The 24,346-nt window shown below is 41.0% G+C and overlaps 1 protein-coding gene across 9 annotated transcripts in view; it reads right to left on the reverse strand.

The window, feature by feature from the left end:
• BICD1 (BICD cargo adaptor 1) overlaps positions 1-22,932 on the reverse strand; it is a 144,380-nt gene extending 121,448 nt beyond the window's left edge. For all 9 annotated transcript variants that reach the window (XR_015945896.1, XM_035126582.3, XM_060279954.2 and 6 more), the window contains exons 1-2: positions 22,705-22,932; positions 21,835-22,585 (exon numbers count right to left, since the gene is read on the reverse strand). Coding sequence is in view for 8 of the 9 variants with exons in the window: in XM_035126582.3 (XP_034982473.1) it covers positions 21,835-22,047 (213 nt within the window). In the remaining variant the exon portion in view is untranslated. The remainder of the gene's footprint in view (positions 1-21,834; positions 22,586-22,704) is intronic.
• Between the last annotated feature and the right edge of the window lie 1,414 nt (positions 22,933-24,346).

The raw sequence follows: 24,346 nt of genomic DNA on the forward strand, positions 1-24,346 counted from the left end.
GCCGCCAACACTGCCAGCCCCAGAAGTACAAGGTGGCCACTGCTGCCGCCGCCACGATTTCATCAGGCCCACTGGCTCTGTAGCCCTGCCCACATTCCCACTTTGTGGCCCCTCCCCTCCCGTGCCTTGGCCCCGCCCCTGAACGACCATGGCTTGCCCCCCCCTAGTTTTTATCCTGGCTATGCCCCTGATTCCCCCCCCCCAAAGAATCTGGGGACACTTTTCAACTTCCTTACTAAATAGATGGATTTTGTCAGGGGACTGATTTGTAAATCCAGGGACTGTCCCCGGGAACATCTGGTAACCTTAAGCTAGTAGAGAATATTTTCTCACTACCAGCTGATGAACAGCCTTCCAAAAAGCATGCCCTCCAAGGGCAGATGAGTCATTTGCTTGTACTATTGTGACAACATGAACATACTCATACAAATTACAGTGAAAAGTTCCCAGCAAGCCTGGTAAATGTTCGTGCAATCTTTCATGAAGCAGCAGAAGTTGATTTTAGACACCATGCTTTGCAGACACTGGAGTTACGGAATACCAAAGTGCATAAAAGCAGAAGTCAGAACTGGACATCACTCTGTGGTGTATGAAGCCACTGGAGTCTTACACAAATCATTTTTAATTTTTGTCCACAAGCTAGAAGATCTGTCAGCAATAAACCTACTTTCTATTTATCCAACTGCTGTGTCTGTGATATTTGAAAAGGCCACCGTGCTATAGTTCCCGGGCTCCATGCTACAAATCAAACAGCTCGCACTTTGATTTCTCTGTTATTAATTACTTTTGATGAATGTGATTTCTCCATTTCTTATGTTTTTGCCTTTCCAGTGTCAGTAATTTTTTTAAAAAATAAAAATTGATTTATTTCAAAAATCATAGTTAATATATTACTATACAGTTACATTTAACCTTGCCCTGCTAGACAATAAAGCAATGAAACTTTTGAAAATCTCCCATGTGTATTTAAGATACTAAGAATAACTTAATTTTAATTCCTTATCCCACAACTGTATAATATTCTTAAGTTGCACCAGTCCTCAGTCTTACCTTCTGTATGGTACTCTTACATGATGTTTTGCAAGAGAGCAATATAAAATAGAAACCTCACTTCTAAAATCTGAACGTTTGATTATGTTGCCATAACAGATTCATGCGTGGGCTGAAAAAATCCTATTTCAATTACACCAATCTAATTCCATTAAAATCCACAGGGTGGCAGCAATTTGAATAAGCAATGCTTGAGCCGGTTCTAGACAATGCATTATTTAAAACATTTATATCCCGCCTCTTCAAAGGTTTGAGGTGGCTTCCAAAAGAAAACAAACAATAACAACAATTAAAATGGTCAGAAAAACAAATTAGATTATACTATGCATTTTTGGAAAGTTGTTTGTCTGTTTGCTATGCATTTGAACACCTCTTAAGCTATCGTGACTAGAATTTGCATTTGCATGATAGCTCCTAAGATCAAGGAGCAGGTTTTTGTCAATGTTTGGATACAACTGGACACCATTCAGGATGCCAGACTGAACCTTTTGAACCGGCACTGAATTTTTGGTTTCTCAGAATTCCCTGGTACGGGACTGTTAGTAATCAATCAATAAAATATTATCCACAGTATGCACAACACAGGGATACAATGCCCACACTTTCAGAAAAGATAGTTTTGCATCCGTTCTGAAATGCTGCAAAACCAGAGCAATTAAGGAATTTATCGGACAGATGGTTTCACAGCCTTGAAGCAAATGCAGCATGCCCCTTGCCACATATTTATGTATTATTATTAATTTATTATATTTATATCCAATATTTCTTCCATAGGATTCCATGGTGGAATACGTTTAAACAAATATTGATTTGCAGTGCTTCTCCTCCCAGCCATGATGTGATGTCCAAGCACTTTCCAAGAGATATTTTTGTTCATCTCTCTTGGTCTGGGGGATGAGATTCTTACTGACCTTGCCAAGTCTGTATACTTTGAAATTCAGGTATGTCTAAGGTAGGGTTGCCATATCTTGAAGAGCAAAAAAGAGGGCAGCCCAAGATGCTGGCCAGTCGAGCTGGGGAAAGAAGTACGCAGGCACGGGTGTGCAGGGCCACCGCATCCACACACCTCTTTCCCCGGCTCGGGCTGGCAGCAGCTGCAGTGTGTATGCAGAGCAGCCCAAGGCCAACCAGCCCAAGCCCCACAAACCTGGACATTTCCTTTAAAATGTAAAAATCCACCCGGGTGGGAAAGTTAGTCCCCCAAAAGAGTACATGTACAGGTTTTCCCAGACATATGGTAGCCCTAGGGTCCTTTTTCTTTCCTCTTTTCCCACCCCTGCCCACTACAGCAATGTTTCCTGACTGCACAAAGAAGAAAGTACTTGTCTGTGAGCACATACAGTAATACCTCCACGAACGTCCAGCTCGTCTAACGTCCATTCCAGTGAACATCCACAGCAAACCCGGAAGAACTGGAATGGGTTACTTCCGGGTTTGCCGTTCACGCTTACGCAGAAGTGCTAAATCACGCTTCACACATGCACAGAAGCGCAATCCGCTTCCCGCGCGTGTGCAGATGCGGTGCTATGCCCTGCGTCCATTTCTGCTAGTGGCCGGGGCCCTGGAACAGATCCTGGTTGCAAAACAAGGTACAACTGTATTGTGTTATCATTAAAAATAAGCGCATAACCTGCGTCCACAGTCCACAGCCGGGAAGACTACATGGCAAATGCTAGAATAACAGTATGTGACTAAAGAATGGAGAAAATAAGACACACATTCTAGACACAAGGTGAAAAAGCAGAATCACAGTTACAAGTCCCTCTTGCATACATGCAGGGATCTTGTTTATGCAGCTGTAGGTACACAATTGCAGTTGTGTAAAGAAACAATCCTGTTTCCTCCTGCGCTATTCAACATATGTAAATTAAGTTATGTGAGCAAATTAAGTTATGTGAATGTAGCTAACATTTGGTAATAGCCAATGAAGTCGTAAGACTTTCATCCTTTTATCCAGTGGACCTAGTAGAGAATTTCTGGCATAAGCCAGGCTAATTTGAAGAATGACCTCAGTTTTTATGACCTCATATAAAACTGAGTTTCATATTGTGTCAGGAAACTGAAACATGTTTTGATTTTCAACAAGAGTTCCGTACAAAACAAACATTTGTAAGAACTGTAACCCTGTCTTGGCACAGGCAGCTCACTTCCAGCTCCCTGGTTGCTGCACTCTCAGACCACATCTCTCATGGAGCAGAGCTCTGTACCCAGTTGTTGTTGTTGTTTAGTCGTGTCCGACTCTTCATAACCCCATGGACCAGAGCACGCCAGGCATTCCTGTTTTCCACTGCCTCCCATAGTTTGGTCAAACTCATGTTTGTAGCTTCGAGAACACAGTCCAACCATCTCGTCCTATGTCGTCCCCTTCTCCTTGTGCCCTCAATCTTTCCCAACATCAGGGTGTTTTCAAGAGAGTCTTCTCTTCTCATGAGGTGGCCAAAGTATTGGGGCCTCAGCTTCAGGATCTGTCCTTCTAGTGAGCACTCAGAGCTGATTTCCTTCAGAATGGATACGTTTGATCTTCTTGCAGTCCATGGGACTCTCAAGAGTCTTCTCCAGCACCATAATTCAAAAGCATCAATTATTTGATGATCAGCCTTCTTTATGGTCCAGCTCTCACTTCCATACATCACTACTGGGGAAACCATAGCTTTAACTATATGGATCTTTGTTGGCAAGGTGATGTCTCTGCTTTTTAAGATGCTGTCTAGGTTTGTCATTGCTATTCTCCCAAGAAGCAGGCGTCTTTTAATTTCGTGACTGCTGTCACCATCTGCAGTGATCAAGGAGCCCAAGAAAGTAAAATCTCTCACTGCCTCCATTTCTTCCCCTTCTATTTACCAGGAGGTGATGGGACCAGTGGCCATGATCTTGTTTTTTTTGATGTTGAGCTTCAGACCATATTTTGCGCTCTTGTGGGTCTCCTCAGAGGTGCCACGCCGAAAGCCCCACAGATCAGTGTCTGGTGCTGACCACCATCACCCCCCAGCCTGCCTTGGCTCAGGGAGTGGGGTGGGCTGCTCCTCTTCCTTCTGTTCCAGGCCCCAATCTTCCCAGGGGTTTGACCTGGCGGCAGCAGCAACATAGACAGCGGCCTTTATTATTATTATTTTCAAAAACATTTTCTTTTCCCAGCTTTCTGTTGAGCAGAATTCTTTTCCACCACCTCCCCTTCGGCTGCTTTCGTTTTTCCGGGGTGGGAGCATTTGGGAAAAGTGAGAGCAGGGGATCCCAGGTGACCGCAGGGGTGGGTCGCCTTTCTTCTCCCCCTCTCGAGCTTTAACTCTCTCTCCCTCTCCCCTTCAGCCTGCGATCCCACTCGCTCTCCGGCACAGCTTCAAAGCCCCCTCCCACGCTTCCTCCGGAAGCCCCCTTTTGCGCTCTCCTCTTTCACCCTTATTAAAAAGTTCTTTAATTCCTCCTCGCTTTCTGCCATCAAGGTTGTGTCATCTGCATATGTGAGGTTGTTGATATTTCTTCATCGTTGAAGGCTGGACTAGATGAATCCCAAACTGGAATTAAGATTGCCGGAAGAAATATCAACAACCTCAGATATGCAGATGTACTCAGTTACATATAAGCAACAGTATATCTAAGGACACAATATGAAGTAATGTGATAGGACTCCAATTTGAGTCCTGTAAATTTCCTAAAAATCAGGAGGTAAAGGCCACCAAAGAAAAAGGCCTGTTAGTTAAATGCTAACATTATGGCTCACAGTAATCCACAAAATGAACAGTCAACATAATAACATTTGTTTTATATGCATCCTTTCCTTCCTTTATTTCCCCCCCTCCCCCAATTGGTCCTTTGTCTTTTTCACACTTCTCAGTCATATGTTTTCATCACACTGCTTGGTATTGATTGCTCTGTGTTCAGTCAGCTGTGACAGAGAGGCCTTGACGCTCAGTTCACAGCAGTATGTGAAAGGGAAGGATACCTTGAGGAAAATATACTAAGTCGCAAGCATGGGCACAGCTCAAAGCCCCTGGCCATGCTCCCTAATGAAATCTCTTCCCAAACACATTAATTTTGTCTGCAAACCAGACAACAATGGGATTTCTTCCCATTTACCCTCCCCTCCAGCTTCCTGTCCTCCCTCTGCTGCCTCCACGTTTCCCACCTTGGGGTAGGGACCTGTTTTTATTACAGTCATACCTTAGTTTAAGTACACTTCGGTTTGAGTACTTTCAGTTTAAGTAATCCGCGGACCCGTCTGGAACGGATTAATCCACTTTCCATTACTTTCAATGGGAAAATTCGCTTCAGGTTAAGTACGTTTCAGGTTAAGTACAGACTTCCGGAACCAATTGTGTACTTAAACCGAGGTACCACTCTGTATAGCTCTACTGATATTTATGATTAATTGGAATAAACTCCATGTTGGATAGTTTACATACATGTGCAAAATATCTGTTCATCTTTCTTTCCCCTCCTCAGTTACCAGGCTCCGCTGTGAAGACTTCATTTTTACACTAATAGTGACACACAAAAAATAAACTGGTTTGTTTGCTTAGTATTTCCATATATGAGTTACCTAATTAAAAAAACAGTCTATGGATAACAGCAGCAAAAAGAACATAGAAAACAGTAACAACTAAACCAGCCTAGCAATAGTTCAGCAATGCAGTGGTACCTCGGTTTACGAACTTAATCCGCTCTGGAAGTCCGTTCTTAAACCGAAACCGTTCTTAAACTGAGGCGCATTTTCCCTAATGAGCCTCCCGCCACCGGTGCCCTTCCACTGTTCGGATTCTGTTCTTAGACCGAGGTAAAATTCGCAAACCAGGACACTACTACCTGTTTTGCAGAGTTCATAAACTGAATAGTTCGTAAACAGGGCTGTTCTTAAACCGAGGTACCACTGCAATATCCCACTACAAGGTGTAACACAGAATAAAACAGATGCAAATGAACCACTGGCAACCACTTTAAGGACTCACAGACTAAGAAACTCCCTTGAATAAGAGGGAAGTTGCCCAGGTTTTTGCATCACAAAAAATCATATTTGTTCAAGAAATATCAGACTTTAATAAACTCTAGCTTGGAACCAGACTTCTTTTACAGCTACAAAACTCAGGAGCTAACCTAGCAGCCTAATAAATGTTCTTATATTGGCCACCAGTTATCACTTTAAGCCATCTTCAAACTGTCATCAGCAACAAAAGCCTAGGACTGCCAATGACACTATTTTGTTTTCTGCAACAGCCGCAAAAATTACAGCTTTCTGAAAGTTCCAGTTGACATAAAGGACATCATACGCTGCTGCAAATGAGACAAATCACACGTGCAAAATTAGCGTAAGTATACAAGCAGTTAGTTGAATAGAAAAATATTGTTTTTGCTGTTCTAAAATATTTTTTTTAAAAAAAACATTTGTCAATTGACTCTTTTTAAAAAACGAGTCAAATGCTCAGCCCTGCTTTAAGAACTAGTATGGCATATTGTGTGAAAATATTAGACTTGGGTTGGCTCATAAGAAAATAAGAAGAACCTGCTGGATCAGGTCAATGGCCCTTATAGTCCAACATCCTGTTTTCACAGTGGCCAACCAGGATTTGAGCACAATAGCACTTTCCCTTTCTTTATTTTCCAGCAACTGGTATTTGAAGCATTGCTGGCCGCAACTGTAGAGTCAGAGAATAGCAACCATGGCTATCTACTTCCTTCATTGTGGGAGTGAGTTCCATATGGGGTCAATTCCCATTCAAGCTTTAAGTTCACTGCAAGGCATGGGACACGTCACTGACTGCGTTTGATGCAATGCAAGACCATGGTCTAGTGTTACGTCACCAAACATAGTGTCCTCCCAGACTTGTGCACTGCCCCTCCCCTCTCATGGAACTAGGAACAGTAGTGTGAAAGCTTTTGCTTTCCCCTAACCAATGCTTGTCATTTCATCTGAATGGGGGGTTGTGGTTTAACACTACCTATGGTTAGTTTAAAAACAAGTCATCTTCAAATCATGGGTTATGAAGCTAACTTGTAGAAACTAACCACAGATTGTGTAAAAACCACAATCCCCCATTCAGGTGAAAAGAACAAGCTGTGTTTAAGTAAAAGCAAAAGCTTCTGAATTCCTCTCCCTGGCTGCATGGGAGGAGGGAAGGGGAATGGGAAATATGCATGTGTAGAAGACAGCTAGGCTCCTTCATGTAGCAGTTATGCATTACATGCAATGTGGCCATGAGTTCACAATAGGCACACATGAAGAGTCTGCTTTTCCAGTGAACTAACAAATAAACTATGATAACTGAAGGAACAGCCGCAAAAAGACAGCTTCACAACAATTTGGTGTAATTTTATTATGCATACAAATCTCTCAGATAATAATCAACACCCTCACCAACAAAATATAGCTCAATATGGCTAGAACGATCCTATAAAAGGAAAAGGTTTTGAGCCCCCAGGTTCCCTTTATCTCATCGCAGTCATAATTATATTCATAATTATTTTCATATTCACATCTGTATAACCATTCCTGCTCCAAACTTACTGGACTCTTCAAGTGTTTATTACATGATAACTGCTCCTCAAATAATGTTGAGAAATGTACCCAATAAATGTTGCATTATTTTTTTTAAACTCATTCATAGATTTTTTTTTCTTATATCTTTTTCTTCCTTCCCCCCTTTCCTCCCGTTTTGTTTTCTCTTTTCTGTTTTTGCTGTTGTTGCTGACGATCACTACAGTATCTAAATTTTTCTTATTTGCTACATATATTCCATAGAGATTATATAACTGCCACACATTGTCAAATAGTTATACTGTCATGTTGTTAGAATTGAATAAAAATTATTTAAAACTAAAATGAAAAGAGCCTGCTAGATCAGATGAATGGCCAACCTAGCCCAGCATCCTGTTCTCACCGTGGCCAACCAGCCAACAGCAGTCTACCCTCCTGTGGTGTCTCAACCTACCTTGCAAAGCTGTTGTAAGGTTAACATGAGATAATCCCATATATAATGTCTTAAACTTGCTGGTGGGATGCAAATGTAATAATAATAAATATGGAAAAACTGTGTACTACATTTCATAATCATAGTTTCTAAAGAATGTCCTCACAGGCCATGTCCTCACAGTCTAGTGCTAAGAGCCGTTTCCTTAATTTTTCTAAAGGTCTCTCTGTAATGGTCATTTCAGTGAATATGCATATGCCGATATTTAAAAGGAAAATACTGATTTGCAGTTGGAAGGAGAAAGGAACAGTTTTTCAATATTTAGACTATGGCAGTTAATAATTTATTAAACACACTGTGACTTCCTTAACTAAGATAGTACCTGGACAAAATTATCCTGACTACACTAAGCAGAAAATAATATTTAAACAGAGCTTCTCTTGTTAATGCTGCAGAAATTTAATAGTTCTTTTCCCGACTACAAAAATCAAGCACTCTATTGATGCTATAACATATTATAGGTCATTTGAACTTTAGTGCAGTATTTGAAGCAGGGCACATCTGCTAGTGTTGTTGATGAAAATAAATGCAGGGGGAAATTAGACAATGATAATGTACACCAGCAGAGGACCTGTCTTTTGCGCTGCAAGTGCCAAATGATTATCAATAATTTTAGATTTTTACAGCAGAATCATATGCATGTCTATTCAGAAGCAAGTTTAACTGAGTTCATCTGGCTCACTCCAAGGTAATATACAGTATATATAGGATTGCAGCATGGGCAACTCTCCATTTACACGCGATCAGCACATGTGCGACCTCTGACACATCCACTGTTTTCAGCACTGCAAGGGGGCGAAAAGAGGCAGAACATGGTGAACTTATGCGCATCCTGCTGACACGCATGGTGCCTCAGAACACAACCCCTTCATAAATGGGAAGTAGCCTGTATATAGACAAGACCCAAACCCTGAGGCAAAGATGGATTCCTTGAGCGATTTTTTTTTTATAATCAGTGATAAAGGGTAATCTGCACCAGTAGCAGAGTAGGGAGGGGCAAAGCTGCCTTCCCAACACTAGCATCTCTGCTATTTACCTGGACAGGTTGGGCCATGTGGGTCTGCACCCATATAACCCCGCCCTTGCCACAACCTCATATGCAGATATGCAGTAGTGGTGCCAGTGTCAGGAGGGCAATAGCACCACACCACACATACTGTTACTGATCTGTAAAAGGACCCCTGAAGTACTTCATGGCACCTCTACAATCAAGATATCAAAAAAATGCTGCAGAGAAGTGTCTGCCGAAAACTAAAATAATGTCTCTAAACTTGACATACAGCTGTAACACCAGGGTGGTTTATAGGGGAAGGGGAGCTCCATTGTTACCAGAGGGAATTATTTTATAGTAACCATAAATTGAATCCCATTTGCTTCCCACTCCAAAATCTACTAAGTTGACTATTCTGCCATGTTTATTACTGCCTGTGTGATTAAGTGTTTTAAATAGGAAAAGTTTTATACCATTATATGCCTTTCCTGTCTGAGATCCCTACTGATGTCATCCATTGTTCAGGCTGCATGCATTAGCCACTGCCTTGGCAAGAGCCAAGGTGATGCTGACTCACTTCCCTGGCTCTCTCCCAGGCTCCTCTGCTGCAGCTCCCCATCCTCATTCCCCAAGATGTTCTCAAATTCATAATCTTCCTGTCACTTGCGAAGCTGCACTACCTCTCTTTACAAATGGCATGAGGCGGAGGGCAGAATCAATTGCAGTTATTTAAAGCATTTCACACTATCTCGTTTCTGATTTCTGCATGCATTGCAGATGAACAGCACACTGCTATTTATCCTGAGGAACCTAAACATCAAAGGCAGCATAACCAGCCTTCAAGGTAGTCACTGTATCCCTGCAATGCCAGGAAAAAAACATGTTTCACTGGAACATGGGATTAGGATACAGTATACATTTAGGTGTAATTACCAGAAATCTCAGGTAGCTTCACATGGGGGGTGGGGTTTTACCATGGGTTGACCACATATTTTCTGCTGCATTTGAAAAGTCTTTGCATTTCTGGAAAAATGGGGTAAGCACTTACCTCAGACAATCACAGCAAAAAATGAATAGATCAAGTTTGTGCAGCTAGAGTCATAGGAAAAAGAATTCTGTTGTTTTACATATGAGGGCATAATAACAATCATCTGTTCCTTAGCAGGTCTTAAAATTAAGTAAATATAACTTCATATTACACCATGCCATGATTTATTTAACAGAAAGAAATGCAACATGGAGAAGCCACAGGTATTGAGTAGGATAAAAATCTGAAGTCTGACTGATTCAAGAACATCTGAAGGTGCATTCAAGGAATTTAAAAATGGTGCCCCTTTTGCAGAACTATGGAATAAAGGAAACTCACTTTCTAGTTATGACAGCTTCTGGAAACTGATGCACACTAAGGAAGGATTTCATCCCTAGCCACACAAAAAAGTAAGAGAAGCGAACACATTATCTGTCACAAACTGTTATATCCCAATTAAGCCCAGTCAGTTGAAGCTTTTAATTCCCCAATGTCTTCTCAGGCAGTTTTTTAGATTCTTGAATCCCATTCAAATCACATAGATGTTATCCCCCATTAAGGCAATTTCCATCCTAATTGGCTGTCAAAGACATATTTAAATACTCTTTCTTCCATTCTAATAAGGTGATCTCTCCAAGAATACCAATGTAATTAATACGTTTGGAAATAAATAAAATTAAAAATGGTACCCTCTCACTTTCTCTCTTGCATTTATACAAGGCATAAATACAGTACCACGAGAAAGGTTTAAAATTGCATTTAGTATCATATATAAAAGTGCCCTATACTGATTTTTGTGGAACTTTTCAAAAATGTTTTTCCCCTTGCCTTCCTTCTATGCAACCCAACTTGCGAACATAGCTTTGAAAATATCACACAGAGGCAGTTCACAATGGGGACATTTCATCTGACTGAAACTGGCAGAATAACTGCATTATTTTGCTCTCACTCATAAGTCTCCTGCTTTTTTGTGTGCCTACTGAAGTTTTGCTCCTAAAAAGCTATGAATGTCAGCCTTTTTTGCTAAAACAAAAAAGTTATTAACTCTTAGAGCTACAGATATCTGCCTCAAAATATCAACTGCATCACCCCAAAAGTACAGAAGGCTTTATTACAAAGAAAGCTAAAATAAAATCAGATCTGAAGAAGTGTGCATGCACACGAAAGCTCATACCAAAATAAAAACTTAGTTGGTCTTTAAGGTGCTACTGAAGGAATTTTTTTATTTTGCTTCGACTCAGACCAACACGGCTACCTACCTGTAACTAAAGCTAAAATAGTTGCATTTATTTATTTTTTAATCATTTAAATACTGTGGCTACCAATTCAAAGGCTTTGGTTCACATATATTGAATTCCTTTACAAGTCAGGTTCTCTCCATTCACTTCAATGGCAAAAACAATTCTGTTCTCTGGGCAGTTTGAAATACTGCTGAACTGCTTCTATAGTTAGGAATATAGGTGGAAAAAGTGCTTTTGAAGTTGCTAGGAAAGATATTTGTGTGCACACAAATTCAACTGTGATAGTCCCAAGATTGAGCTAATGTATTTGCATTTACAATCTTGCTGCATATACATAGCTAGGTATTTATTCCTTGGCCTTACAACCAGATCTGGCTGCAAGTAATAACGTTTTCCAGGTCTGTGTGTATTTTTAATTACATTTCTCCCATTTGGGAAGAAGGAAACGGGGAAGTGAGAACCCAGCAGAAATATGAAGGAGTAATTATAAACCAGATTGTGGGAGACATAGCAACTCATTTTCTAAATATAATATGAGATATAAAGGGAAAGGGTCAAATCTATCCTTGATGGAATTATGGGTTTGAAAAGGATTAATGGGCCAAACTGAACTTGACATTAATTGTGCGAATGCAATTAATGTCATTATAAGACATAATGCATAAATCACATTAATTGCATTCACACAATTAATGTAATTTTTTTAAAATATAAAAATGTAAATGGCAGGTGCACAAGGAGCAATTGGATTGAAGTGGTGGGGAAGTAGAGTTTAAAGCTTCCCTGCCATGGCATGGTCTGAGTAAAATTCTCATCCCTGAAGATGTTTTTTTGGAGACAAGCCTCAATTGCTATTTATTCCTGTGATTACTATTTACATTTTATTTAAAAATGTGCATGTTAATTGCCCCACCCTTGCACCACTGCAATGCCACAAGATCTGATGTTAAATCAGTGCAATAAAACACTCAAGACATTGAACATAGGCCAGTACAATGACATGTGAACATTGACACAACTAAATATGTTGGTATAAAGGTTGGTATATAAGGTAACAGAATCCAGGATCTTTCTTCTATTGAGTTAATCCTGCCTCCATTAGAAAACAGTAAGATAGTGCACACCTTTGCATAGATGAACCTGTCTGAATCCTCAGGAGACTGGTTCTCTGGTCCATCCCTAGTGGATGATCAGCTGATGGCTACCAGCACTATGACATTCTCAGTGGTAGCTCCCCAGTTATGGATCCCCTCCCCAGTGAAGCTGAAAAAGCTTCCTCACTTCTAACTTTTAGATAATCTTTGGAAACCTTTTAGTATTTGACTTCTGTTGCTTAAATGCTTTGCAGTTTCAAATAATTTAACGCTGGTGTTAGTGATGTCAGGTGTTTTTTTTTAATTGCCAGTAATTTTGAGTAGTGTTAATTAAAGGTAACGGTAAAGGGAACCCTGACCATTAGGTCCAGTCGTGACCGACTCTGGGGTTGCGCGCTCATCTCAGGTTATTGACCGAGGGAGCCGGCGTACGCCTTCCAGGTCATGTGGCCAGCATGACAAAGCCGTTTCTGGAGAACCAGAGCAGCACACGGAAACACCATTTACCTTCCCATTGTAGCGGTACCTATTTATCTACTTGCACTTTGACGTGCTTTCGAACTGCTAGGGTGGCAGGAGCTGGGACCGAGCAACGGGAGCTCACCCCATCACGGGGATTCAAACCGCCGACCTTCTGATCAGCAAGCCCTAGGCTCTGTGGTTTAACCCTCCCTCAGCGCCACCTGCGTCCCGTGTTAATTACATGTGTCCAATTTACTGTGTTAATGTATTAATTTTTATTTTATATTGTATGTCTATATATAGGATAGAAATAAATAGAACAGTAAAAGAAATTACTTATCTTTGTCACTGTAAAATGAATATTTCAATTTTTTTATTATATAAACTCCATTTTGGTCTCCCATATAGCTTCAGTTCACTGTAACCCTACGCTGCACGGTGCTCTTCCATACAGCATGCAGATATGGTTACACTGGAGACGAAATACTGTACTGAGACTGGGCTTCCCTTTTCTCTGGGTTGCTCTTAACCTTTTAACCTTGCCATGCTGCAGTTTTTACTGTCAGAACAATGCTACATGCTTCTTTTGGAAGCAAATGTACAAAAACTGATGGGTGTCAAAATACATTCGGGTTAGGAAAACAATTATGGTTCACAGTCACTTGCCATTATGACAGTAGATAGTACATACTTACCTAGAAAAATACAATCATGTCTCTCTAATAATCCATCTACAATCAGTTTTTCTTAATTATCATTATTTTAAGAGGTTTTTTTAAAAAAAATAAAAACTAGAAACATCTGTTTTCTTTTAAATTGCTTGCTCCACCCCAACACATGCACAATTTACATTTTCTCAATTCACTTAATAGAGGATGATACCCATACCTACAACTGTGAATCAGAAGGATTACAAAAACATGCATGACTCCCTGCCACAAACCTATAAACTGCATATCTTTAAAGGCAGTTCTTCTGTTGACTGATCTACAATGGAGCCAATGGAAATTACTATGAGATTCACATAGAATTCACATAACTTTGCTGCTGGAGCAGCATCTCACTGGAATCACAATGATGAGACTATAGCCCTGTGGTTAACTAGAAAATGAATGGAGAAAGAGAGTGGAACAGTGATCCATGAACGCATAGAATACAATTAATCCAGTATTGCATTTTTAAAAGCTCAAGGGTACAGTACATTTCCACTGAAACCAACATGGCTTCCCATAGAATTCAGGGAAATGTAGATTGTGCTACTTGTATACCCTTGAACCTTCCTAGGAAATATTTATTTATTTATTTATTTATTCATTCATTCATTCATACCCCACCCATCTGGCTGGGTTTCTCCAGCCACTCTGGGCGGCTTCCAATAAAATATTAAAAATACATTAAAACATCAGTCATTAAAAACTTCCCTAAACAGGTCTGCCTTCAGATGTCTTCTAAATGTCAGATAGTTGTTTATTTCTTTGACATCTGATGGGAGGGCGTTCCACAGGGTGGGCGCCACTGCCGAGAAGGCCCTCTGCCTGGTTCCCTGTAACTTCAATTCTCGCAGTGAGGGAACCACCAGAAGGCCCTTGGTGCTGGACCTCAGTGTCCAAGTTGAATGATGGGTGTGGAGACACTCCTTCAAGTATACTGGGCTGAGGCCGTTTAGGGCTTTAAAGGTCAGCACCAACACTTTGAAATGAAATGAATGACCAAGCTGTATGAAACTGAAATAGCCAAAGCATCCAGGCTTGACTCAGAAGTTTCCAAATAGGTTCCATCAGTTTTCATCTGTTTTCTGGAGTAGAGGAGACACTGATATGGACAATAGGTCCAGTGCTAGAGGAGCCACCCTGACAGGGTGACAGTTGGGTTGCCCCTTCAAGGTTGCCATACAAGCGAAGGGTAAAACCCTGAATTCTTTGTTGAGCAATGGTAAATAGTGTGAGGTGGAAGGATATAAAAGTTGCTCAAAACCAATCAGGGTGCGAGCCTGTGAAAGGTTCGGGTGGTATGTGCTACCCCATGTGGAAAATGGAGCAGAACCAGTGCAAATTTTAATCTGGGTATGACTGATAGGATACCAGCTGCTCTGATGTCTGCTTTTTGAAATTACTGCCAGCCTGCTTAGTGGGTCTCATAGAATGTCTGTGTGCAAGGTTAGTTTGGGGCAACAAGTGGGAGGGGTCCCCATTTCAATGCTATCAGGCAGAGGGAAGTAGGTTAAGGATGGAGGGGATGATCATCATACACTATCATGTTCTCCATCCTTTCCCAATTTGGGATTCTCTTCCACCTTGCCCCTAGCCTGGTGGTGCTGTTACTTAACTCCAGACTGCTTCATAATAAGACCTCATAGATCCACGACTGTGGAATCAACAAACATATAAAAACCACTTTGCAAATGCTTTTTTAAAAGCGTTTTTAAAAACACATTGAATTTTCCATCAGGCTCACCATTGCTATCTAGTGAAGAAATCTTGAAGAAATCTTCTGGTAAATTCTTATGAACCATGGGAATCTAGTGTCACATTGTATATGGCACTTAAAACACTCTTAAAACATTTTATTTGCAGCTGTATAGCTGAGTCCTTAATTGTGGATGAGGGAGCTTATGTATTACTGAACTTGGCGGAGTTGATTTGACTCAGATTTCTCCACCCAGGTTCTCTCAGTATAGCACTAGCACATGCTGGGGAGCCAGGAGGGCAATTCCCATGGTTCATAAGAATTTACCAGAAGACTTCTTCAACTTAGGGTGGAGCTAAAGGGCCTGCATCTGATGTTGGGCCAGAGACAAATTTGGGATACTGTTGGTGTACTACCTGTCTTGCTACCCAATAACCTCCCTGGCAGAGGCAATCTCAATAGTAATATTCAAGGACCACAGAACAGTGACTCCCCCCCTGTATAACTGCCCATTTGCTACAGTCATCTGGGGGATTCCCCCTTGTGGTGCCACAATAGCTGGAGGTTCATTCCACAGGGTTTAGGACTACGACTTTCAGTACAGCATAATCCAACATGGAATATACTGCCTATTGAAGTTAGGCTCCAACACTGTATACAGTTTGTCAGGTGCTAAAAACATTTTTATTTTTGCAGCTTTCACAGAAGGATGAATAAAAATAAAAAATCATTCCAGTAGCACCTTAGAGACCAACCAAGTTTGTCATAGGTATGAGCTTTCGTGTGCATGCACACTTCTTCAGATACAGAAGGATGAGTTGGCTTGTGGGCAGGATCAGATTTCTTTCACCCTCTCTCTCTTTTACAACTGTTTTACTTACTTTTACTTGTATGTTTGCGTTATTGTTCTATTCTTCTATGTAATGTTGTAACGTTTAGCAGTTTACATGTAGTCAAAAGAAATATAAATGAACTTCATTGGTAGCAAAAGATAATTCTTGAACTTGAATATTGCAGTTAAACATTCAATTTGTATGCAACACAATAAACAATGAATTCAGAAATCACATTTTACCTGCATCACAAATAAAATAGTTTAGTTTTAAATATGTTTCAACAAGCAACATGTTTGTACCTAGTTCATGAAAACTTTATTCTGACATACAACCTCACACCAGAGTCATGATTAGAATAACCTTGATTAATTTTCCTTTCAAATGCAACATAGTAAATATCTGAATATGGACTCTCCCACACACACATCAGTTTTGAACTATTTGGGATAGTGTTGTTGTTGTTGTTGTTGTTGTTGTTGTTGTTGTTGTTGTTGTTGTTACTACTACTAATACTACCTTGCCCATCTGGCTAGGTTGTCTTCTCAAACAGGATTTTTGTCTCCTGATCATAGGATTGCAACTGAGTTTGTATGTCATTCTCTAAAACATAATCTCTAAACTACCTTATTAACAAGAACAGAAATTTTACACAGTGCTGAGCACTTTTTGAGTAGAATCTGAGCTATCATTATAACAACCTTAAAAGTTAGTCAGCATTCTTAGTCCCATATTCGAGAGCATGTCTCAGCTTCCCAGACTCTTGCATTGTCATTCAAGTTTGGTTCAGACAATAGCTGAACCACTGGACATACTGCCTGGGGGTTATGGGGGTTTGATTCCAGCAACATCTAAAGGTTCACTGGTACCCCATTAGTGTCATGGCTGAGACAGTCCTGAGATGGAAAAGGGTCTTTCCAAAGTAAAGGTTGCAGGTGACCCAAACATATCACATTACAGCCCAATCCTTCTCAGTTTTCTGACAGAATCATAGTTTCATAGAATTGTAGAGTTGGAAGGGATCCCAAGGGTCATCTGGTCCAAGTCCCTGCAAAGTAGGAATCTCAACATTTGGTCCCCCATACAATTTGAAACCATACTGGAGCCTGCATAGGTTTGCAAATGTGCTAACAGTTTTATTGCTGCACCACTTGTAGTATACATCCCTCTCATACCAGCAAAGTGTTTCAAGAGGACAGGGCGAATGGACAGACTTGAAAGATATGGGACAATAACATTCCTCTTTAAGGACTTCATTCCTCACATACTATTATCAGCTTCTAAAGACTTGCATTCGTTTTAACATTTCATTCAGTCTTCCCTAAAGCTGTAAGACTGCCTTACTGCATGCACATTGCAACCTTGAAAGCTGTACAGTCAGCATAACAGTATCTGCCTTTTCACCCTCTTACTAATTGGTCCAGTTCTTTGAAAACCTAAATGCAATAGAATGATTCCTCACTCTTCAAAGAATGCTCTTAGATCAAGGTAGCAGACATAATGCCTGCCTAGCTTACTGGAATTCATATTCCTTATTAGATCATTGATTACTATATTCCTTTCTCTACCGCATACCACATCAGGTCCACAAAACTAATAGTAACACAAACAACCCAAACTAATATACCAACGTAATGTATTGGTATGCATCGATCAGATCATGGTCTAAAATGATTAGTAGGGAAATAAATATTTAGGGCAATAATGTCCTAAATTACATTACATTTTTACTTTCCTATCTCAGTATTATGTATTAATACACTGTGGCTTGTGGTGGTGACAATAATACTGAACAAGGGAACAAGATGAAGGATTTGTGGATTGTCATTGGCTGTACTACTCTGGCCCCTGGTTGCGATTGACAGTGCTCCTTTGACCCTAGGGAGATTCAGTACAAGGGAGAGAGCCTTGTTGCTATTCAAAAGCAAGTCCCTCTGAGTTCCACAGGGGCTGCTCCCAGGTATAGGATATAATCTAGGTATAGGATTGTAGCCTCAAGAAATCAGGAGTAAGTCACAGGGAATGGACCCAAAAGGAAAAAAGCAGGAGCCTGAGATTGCAGTAGGCCAAAGAAAGAAAGAAAGGGTGTCTGGGAAAAGAAAATTAAGGAAGTAGTCCAGAGGAATAAGGGGAAAGGAAGACCAATGACAGAAGCCTGGGAGAGGAAAGAAAAGTGGTCTATAAATCCTGTTAAATAAAAAAATAGCTGGAATTAACACAGCATGAACCTTGCTCTTCTGGAAGGATGTACAGTACTTGTAAGCAGCAGGACAGTAATGATGATATTGTCTGGTATTGTAAATAAATTACATTAAGCTGGATGAACACAATTATATGCATCCTGTAATAAATATGGAGTAATGTCCACTGTGGCATATGAAGTAATCCTCATTCATTAATTTTGACTGGATTGCACCATAATCCTGTAAGTACTATGCCAGACTGTAAGTACTATAAGAACTACCTAAGACCACTTGCTGGTTGTATCTCATCTACTGTAAACACAAGGTCTACAAGAGGTTCCATTCCAGAAGAGGGCAATGTCATCATCTATTTAGAGACACTTAGAGCTGCAGTAATGTATTGGTATTTGCATTTTTTTGCAAACTGGTTTTTACAAAAAAGAAAAAAGATTGATTGCTCATCAGTATGATAGTTATATGCTGTACAGTGGCACCTATGGTTACGAACTTAATTCGTTCCGGAGGTCCATTCTTAACCTGAAACTGTTCTTAACCTGAAGTACCACTTTAGCTAATGGGGCCTCCCGCTGCTGCCGCGCCGCCAGCATGTGATTTCTGTTCTCTTCTTGGGGCAAAGTTCTTAACCTGAGGTACTACTTCCGGGTTAGTGGAGTCTGTAACCCAAAGTGTTTGTAACCCGAGGTGTTTGTAACCTGAGGTACCACTGTATCGCCACCTTCTACAGTACTACTTAGAAGATGAGCTGAAAACTAGTTTGAAACTGTGGCTTGGCAAAGGTTTCAAAAAATGTATGAGATACCTGGAATAGAATACTGTACTGATACCTGTTGTATGTTATTGTATATTGTATTTGTATATTGTATATTGTATATACCTGTTGTATATTATTGTATATTGTATATTATTGTATATTGTATCTTATTACAAAAATGATTCATACTGGGGAACCAAAAAGAAATAACAATACAGATACCTAGAATTTGTATATAATATGTATTCTCTCCAAAAAACCCCAAAATGAACCCAAAAATGAACCACCACTTGTTAAATTGTTTCACCATCAGTTACCACCTTTTTCTCACAAGGCTTCTTTGCTATTAATAGCTGCATATCAGGCAGAAATTCAATATGTAAAGGTTTACACATCACTATATTTTCATGCTTGCAAAAGCTGCTGCTCTTGAATTTCTAGCTGTCACATAGCTCTGTTTAAGTCACAGTAAAAAGTTGACAAATCTAATATTGGAAGTCAACACAGAGTCATGGGATTCTATCAAAATCATCTCAACATAAAAGCTATGCAAGATTTCTATATAGCATTAATTTCATTTTCTTAAGGGGATTTAAACAATTTCCTTCCAGCGTAGACAGAACTACAAGATAATTTTCCAATACTGTTTTAAATTGATCATGATCCAAACCAATCTACTGGAGAATCCTTTGGAGGGAAGCAATTACAGTTTTGATAAGAATATAATTCAGGCAGAATTCTGTCAGGGCCCAATATAGTTAGTAGCTTCTTTATGGTATCTTATGATATCTTATTACTGGTCCATCAAACTATACACACTTAAATTATGTTACTAATCTTCAAAACACTTGCTAGTTGTAACTAGGCAAGATCTTAAATACCCCCTTGCTCAGTTTCCTGCTTGATGAAAAGTATCAGCCATCTTCATGACAATGCTGTCTAGTACCAGTAGTTTCTCCTGTTGAACTCTTTATGACTGTATCCCAAATATATTACTTGAACATTTACATTCATCAGCAATAGTTCTATCTCAAATATTAAGACTATTACTTCAAGTAACTACCGGTATTGCTTAAATCAAGAAAAGTTAAATTTATTATGTGTTGAAATTTGTATGTCAAACTTTTTAAAATTTAATTTAAAATTATTATAAATAAATACTATTGCTTAAGGCATTACTCTAAGTCTCTAAGCAATAACTTGTACCTCCCTGATATGTTTAGGGCAGAGGGGTTATGTTGATTTTTATGCAGTATTTGTTATATAAAAATAAAAATCATTTTTAAAGGTAATACCTGTCTCAATCTGTCTTTCATTTGTCTCACATATTGAGATTCAGAAAGTTTTGGGGAACAAGACCAAGTCAAGCTTTCATTACAGTTGTTGTTCAAGAAAGTCTCTGGGAATTTTTTGTACCAAGAAAGTTGAAATTTACTGTGGGGATTTTGATCATATTGTGGCACATATATTTACAGACATAAACAAAAAAGTAATAGTTTATATACTCAGGTGTCTCAAGCAAATGCAAACTGCATTTACAAAATCTTACTAAAAATAGTGAGATGTCTCAGGAACTTTTGAAAAAAGCAAAAAGCAACATAAAGTTTAATTTACAGTATGACATATGTAGCAATATAGCTTTATAAAATAAATAAATAAAACAGTGATTCCTCATGTCTACAGAATTCATCTCAAGCATAATCCAGCATAATAGAAACACTTTTAAGTTACATTGATTTCAGTGGAAAATTTAAGCATTAAGTGCTGAATCTTACTAGATCTTGCCCATTATACTTTACCTTTTATATAAAGATGTTGTCTATGTGCCATGTGATCCTATGAATATTTATGTGGAAACAGGTCATACTGTATGCAGTCAGGCTTACTCCTATACAGTATAGGAGTTCACCCCTTGACACATATTATCATGTATAAGTGAAATATCATGATTCCTAGACACACAAAAATGAACGTATTTCAGAATTCTGAACTTGATTGACTTAATAGAACTTAACAGAATTCAGAACCCTCTGGAAATAGTTAAATGCACTAAATATAAACCTTTGTTGCATCTCTTCTCAAAACACACAAATAGGAAAATATAGAAAGAACCCAACGAAACGCGAAGATTAGCTATACATATGAGCTGTATGTGATTGTCTACCTATGTCAGACAAGCTTGGTTGCTTCAGATCAAGCAAATCTTTCTGTGCTGGTACAGAAACAGATTTTGAAGGAAAGATGGTGGATGCCACTGACAGGTGAAACTACAGCAAACATATAAATAACCTCAAAGTAAAGTCAGCATACACAGTTTGCTGTAGTTTATATTGTTATAAAATATGTGTGGGGTTTTTTTTAAAGGTTAAATGTTCATACCATTTTTCTGACAAAGAGCCAAGCCACCCACTTATAACAGCAATAAATCACAATGCTTGCATAAAAAATAACTGAAAGCCAGAAGTTTTTTCTATGCAAGTTTAAGCAATGCTAGGATTTTAGTCAGCCGTAGGTTTAAAATATCACATCCATAATCCATTCTTAAGCATCTTCTATGGTCAGGGCTGATCCTTGAGTCCTGTGATAAATCACACCTTGCAATTTCAGTCTCAAGCAAACATAGCGCCTAGATAACTATAATCATCCGGCCTACAATACAAATCCTTATCAAAGAACAATTCTAAGCAGAAGAGATACTGAGCTGCTTTTCCATCCTATATTTTAAAAATGTAGTGAAAAAGTGGAAGGTGGGGGGAAACTAGCACACTAGGGTGTGGAGTAGGGAAACACACCATAAATCTTCAAAGCCAACTCACCTCTCTCAGCTGCTCCAGCTCCTGCTTAAGGACATCATATTCAGCTTCCAGCTCATCATATTGCTGCTTGAGGGTGAGTTTTTCTTCCAAGACCACCAGCCCATATTCCGCAGCCTGGATCTTCTCATGGGTTGTTTCCGTGAGCTCTTTGGTCAGCCTCTCGATCTCGGACTTATAGTGATCCACCGTCTCCAACACCTCTTCCGCAGCCATAGCCTTGGAGGTTGGAGGGGTGGGGGAGGCAAAGAGAAGGATGGATGGATGGAGTGAGATGCAAGGGGAGAGGGAGGAGGAGGGACGGGCGGACAGATGGAGGGATGGAAAGATGCAGGAGGCACAGGGCAGCCGGCGATTCTCCCCGGGAGGCTCCTCCTGAGAAGCAGCCAGCTACATCGGCTTAAGGCTAAGGGAGGGGATGCGGCGCACCATGAAGGAGCGGAAAGGAGGAATCCAAAGCCCCCCCGAGGCTGCTGCACCATTTGTCCTTCGGCTCCTCGGCTTCGTTTTGCTACCTCAACCCGGCATCATAGCTGGCACTGGGGACCGAGGAGGAAAAGGGAGAGGGAAGCAGAGGGGGATTAATTTGTTTATTTTAACCCCCCCTTTTTTTCTCCTTTTCTTTTTTTGCTTATTCAGAGGCATTGGTCCGCCATGTCTCCAGGGTAGCTTCACTGCAGTCTCTCAACTCTCCACCTGCTCCCCCTCTCCCGGTCGCCGCCGCCGCCGCCGCCGCCGCCTTTACTGCTGCAGCCTGGGGGGGGGGGGGTTGGAGAAAACAAGTAAATATATCAATAAAACAGACCTGGCCGTCTCGGTCTCCTGGCCCCCCAGGAAACAAATAACGGGAAACGGGGCGGGTGAATTTATTACCATAGCAGAGCAGCCATAAAGGCTACCGACAGACACGTCCTGAGGCCGCCTCGCCTCGCCTGCCTCTCTCTCCCGCTTAACCGCCTCTCCTCCCTCCACTCCCCTCCCAGCCGCCAGGAAAAAAAGGACAGATGGGGAGATGACAGCGCCGCCGCCGTCGCCGCCTCTTCCTCCTCACGGCGGCGTCTCTCTTCCCGCGCTCTTGGACGACGACGGGGCGGAGGCTGCGCGTCTCCCGCCCAGTCGCCCCCCCCCTCAAGCTTCCCAGAGCTCACCTCGAAAGAACCAACACACAACACCCACCCCTCTTCACTGCCAAGCTGAGGTAGTGCTTGTGGCACACTCTACTGAGCCTTGCCATATATTTTCCTCGGGTTTCCTACTGAGGTTTCCAGAGGCATCCTGCAAAGGCCTTGTTCTAGACCAGGCATCCCCAAACTTCGGCCCTCCAGAAGTTTTGGACTACAATTCCCATCATCCCTGACCACTGGTCCTGTTAGCTAGGGATCATGGGAGTTGTAGGCCAAAACATCTGGAGGGCCGCAGTTTGGGGATGCATGTTCTAGACCACACACAATTGCCTTTTAACAAAGTTCAGGGCCCGGCCCTACCCTTGGGCAAGGCAGGGTAGATATATTGGGTGGGCAGGTATCACAAGGCGTGGTACATGCACACCCAGCCCTCTCAAATTATTCATTGGTTGGCTCCTATGAGACAGGGTGAGGAAACCCCCTCAGGTGGTAGGTGCTGGGGCAGCAGGTGAGGGAGCCCCAGAGGCAAGAGTCTCTTTTAAGCCTCCAGACATTCTACTTGGACCCCCACCTCCTCACAAATCTGTCCCACTGCCTCAGGAGCCGTGGAAGACACTATCTCCCATCCCTAGTGTAAGGTTCAATTGTCAGTCCGGATGCCACCTGTACATGATGGGAAGCGGGCACCATATTGCACTTTGCCTCAGGGAACAAAATGTCTTGGGGTGGCCTTGCAGAGCATCAACGGTGTCGCGTAAGAACACAAGAATCACACAGCTGAATCAGGTCAGTGGCCCATTAAGTCAAGCATCCTGCTCTTCCAGTGGCCAATCGGATGCTCATGGAATGGCTTTTGTTGCTCCCCCTCACACGTGGGTCCACAGAGATTCATATATTTAATTGCCCCATGCTAACAAATGTTGTTGCCGTCATAATTAGTGTCTATTGTAACCATCACTCTTGTTATTTGAATACAATGGTGGCGTGGAAGTGGTCTGCTGTGAGTTGAGCCCCAAATGCCCTGCATCTATTAACTCATGAGATACCCTTCATTTCACCACACTCAGTCCACCAATATATAAGGGAATAATAAATACCGTACTGACCAACGCAGGGCTGTTGTAACGATTTATGAGATAATGTGAAAGCTCTATGAATGTACAGTATTTCATTTTTTCTGTCTCATGCCTGATGTTGGGGATCTGGGGATGGCACAAATATTTCAAGATAATAAATCATGCCGGGGTGACTGTGGCACAGGCATTTCAATTTCATTTTGTTTCCTATCTTTAGGCACCAGGCGAAAACATTCCTATTTTCCCAGGCCTTTGGCTAACTAAACAATCTATGACCTTTTAAACTGGGGAGAGGGTTATTGCAGGCCCGGCCCT

The sequence above is a fragment of the Zootoca vivipara genome, chromosome 9, assembly GCF_965207765.1.
Source record: "Zootoca vivipara chromosome 9, rZooViv2.hap1.1, whole genome shotgun sequence".
In the NCBI taxonomy this organism is placed as follows: Eukaryota; Metazoa; Chordata; class Lepidosauria; order Squamata; family Lacertidae; genus Zootoca; species Zootoca vivipara.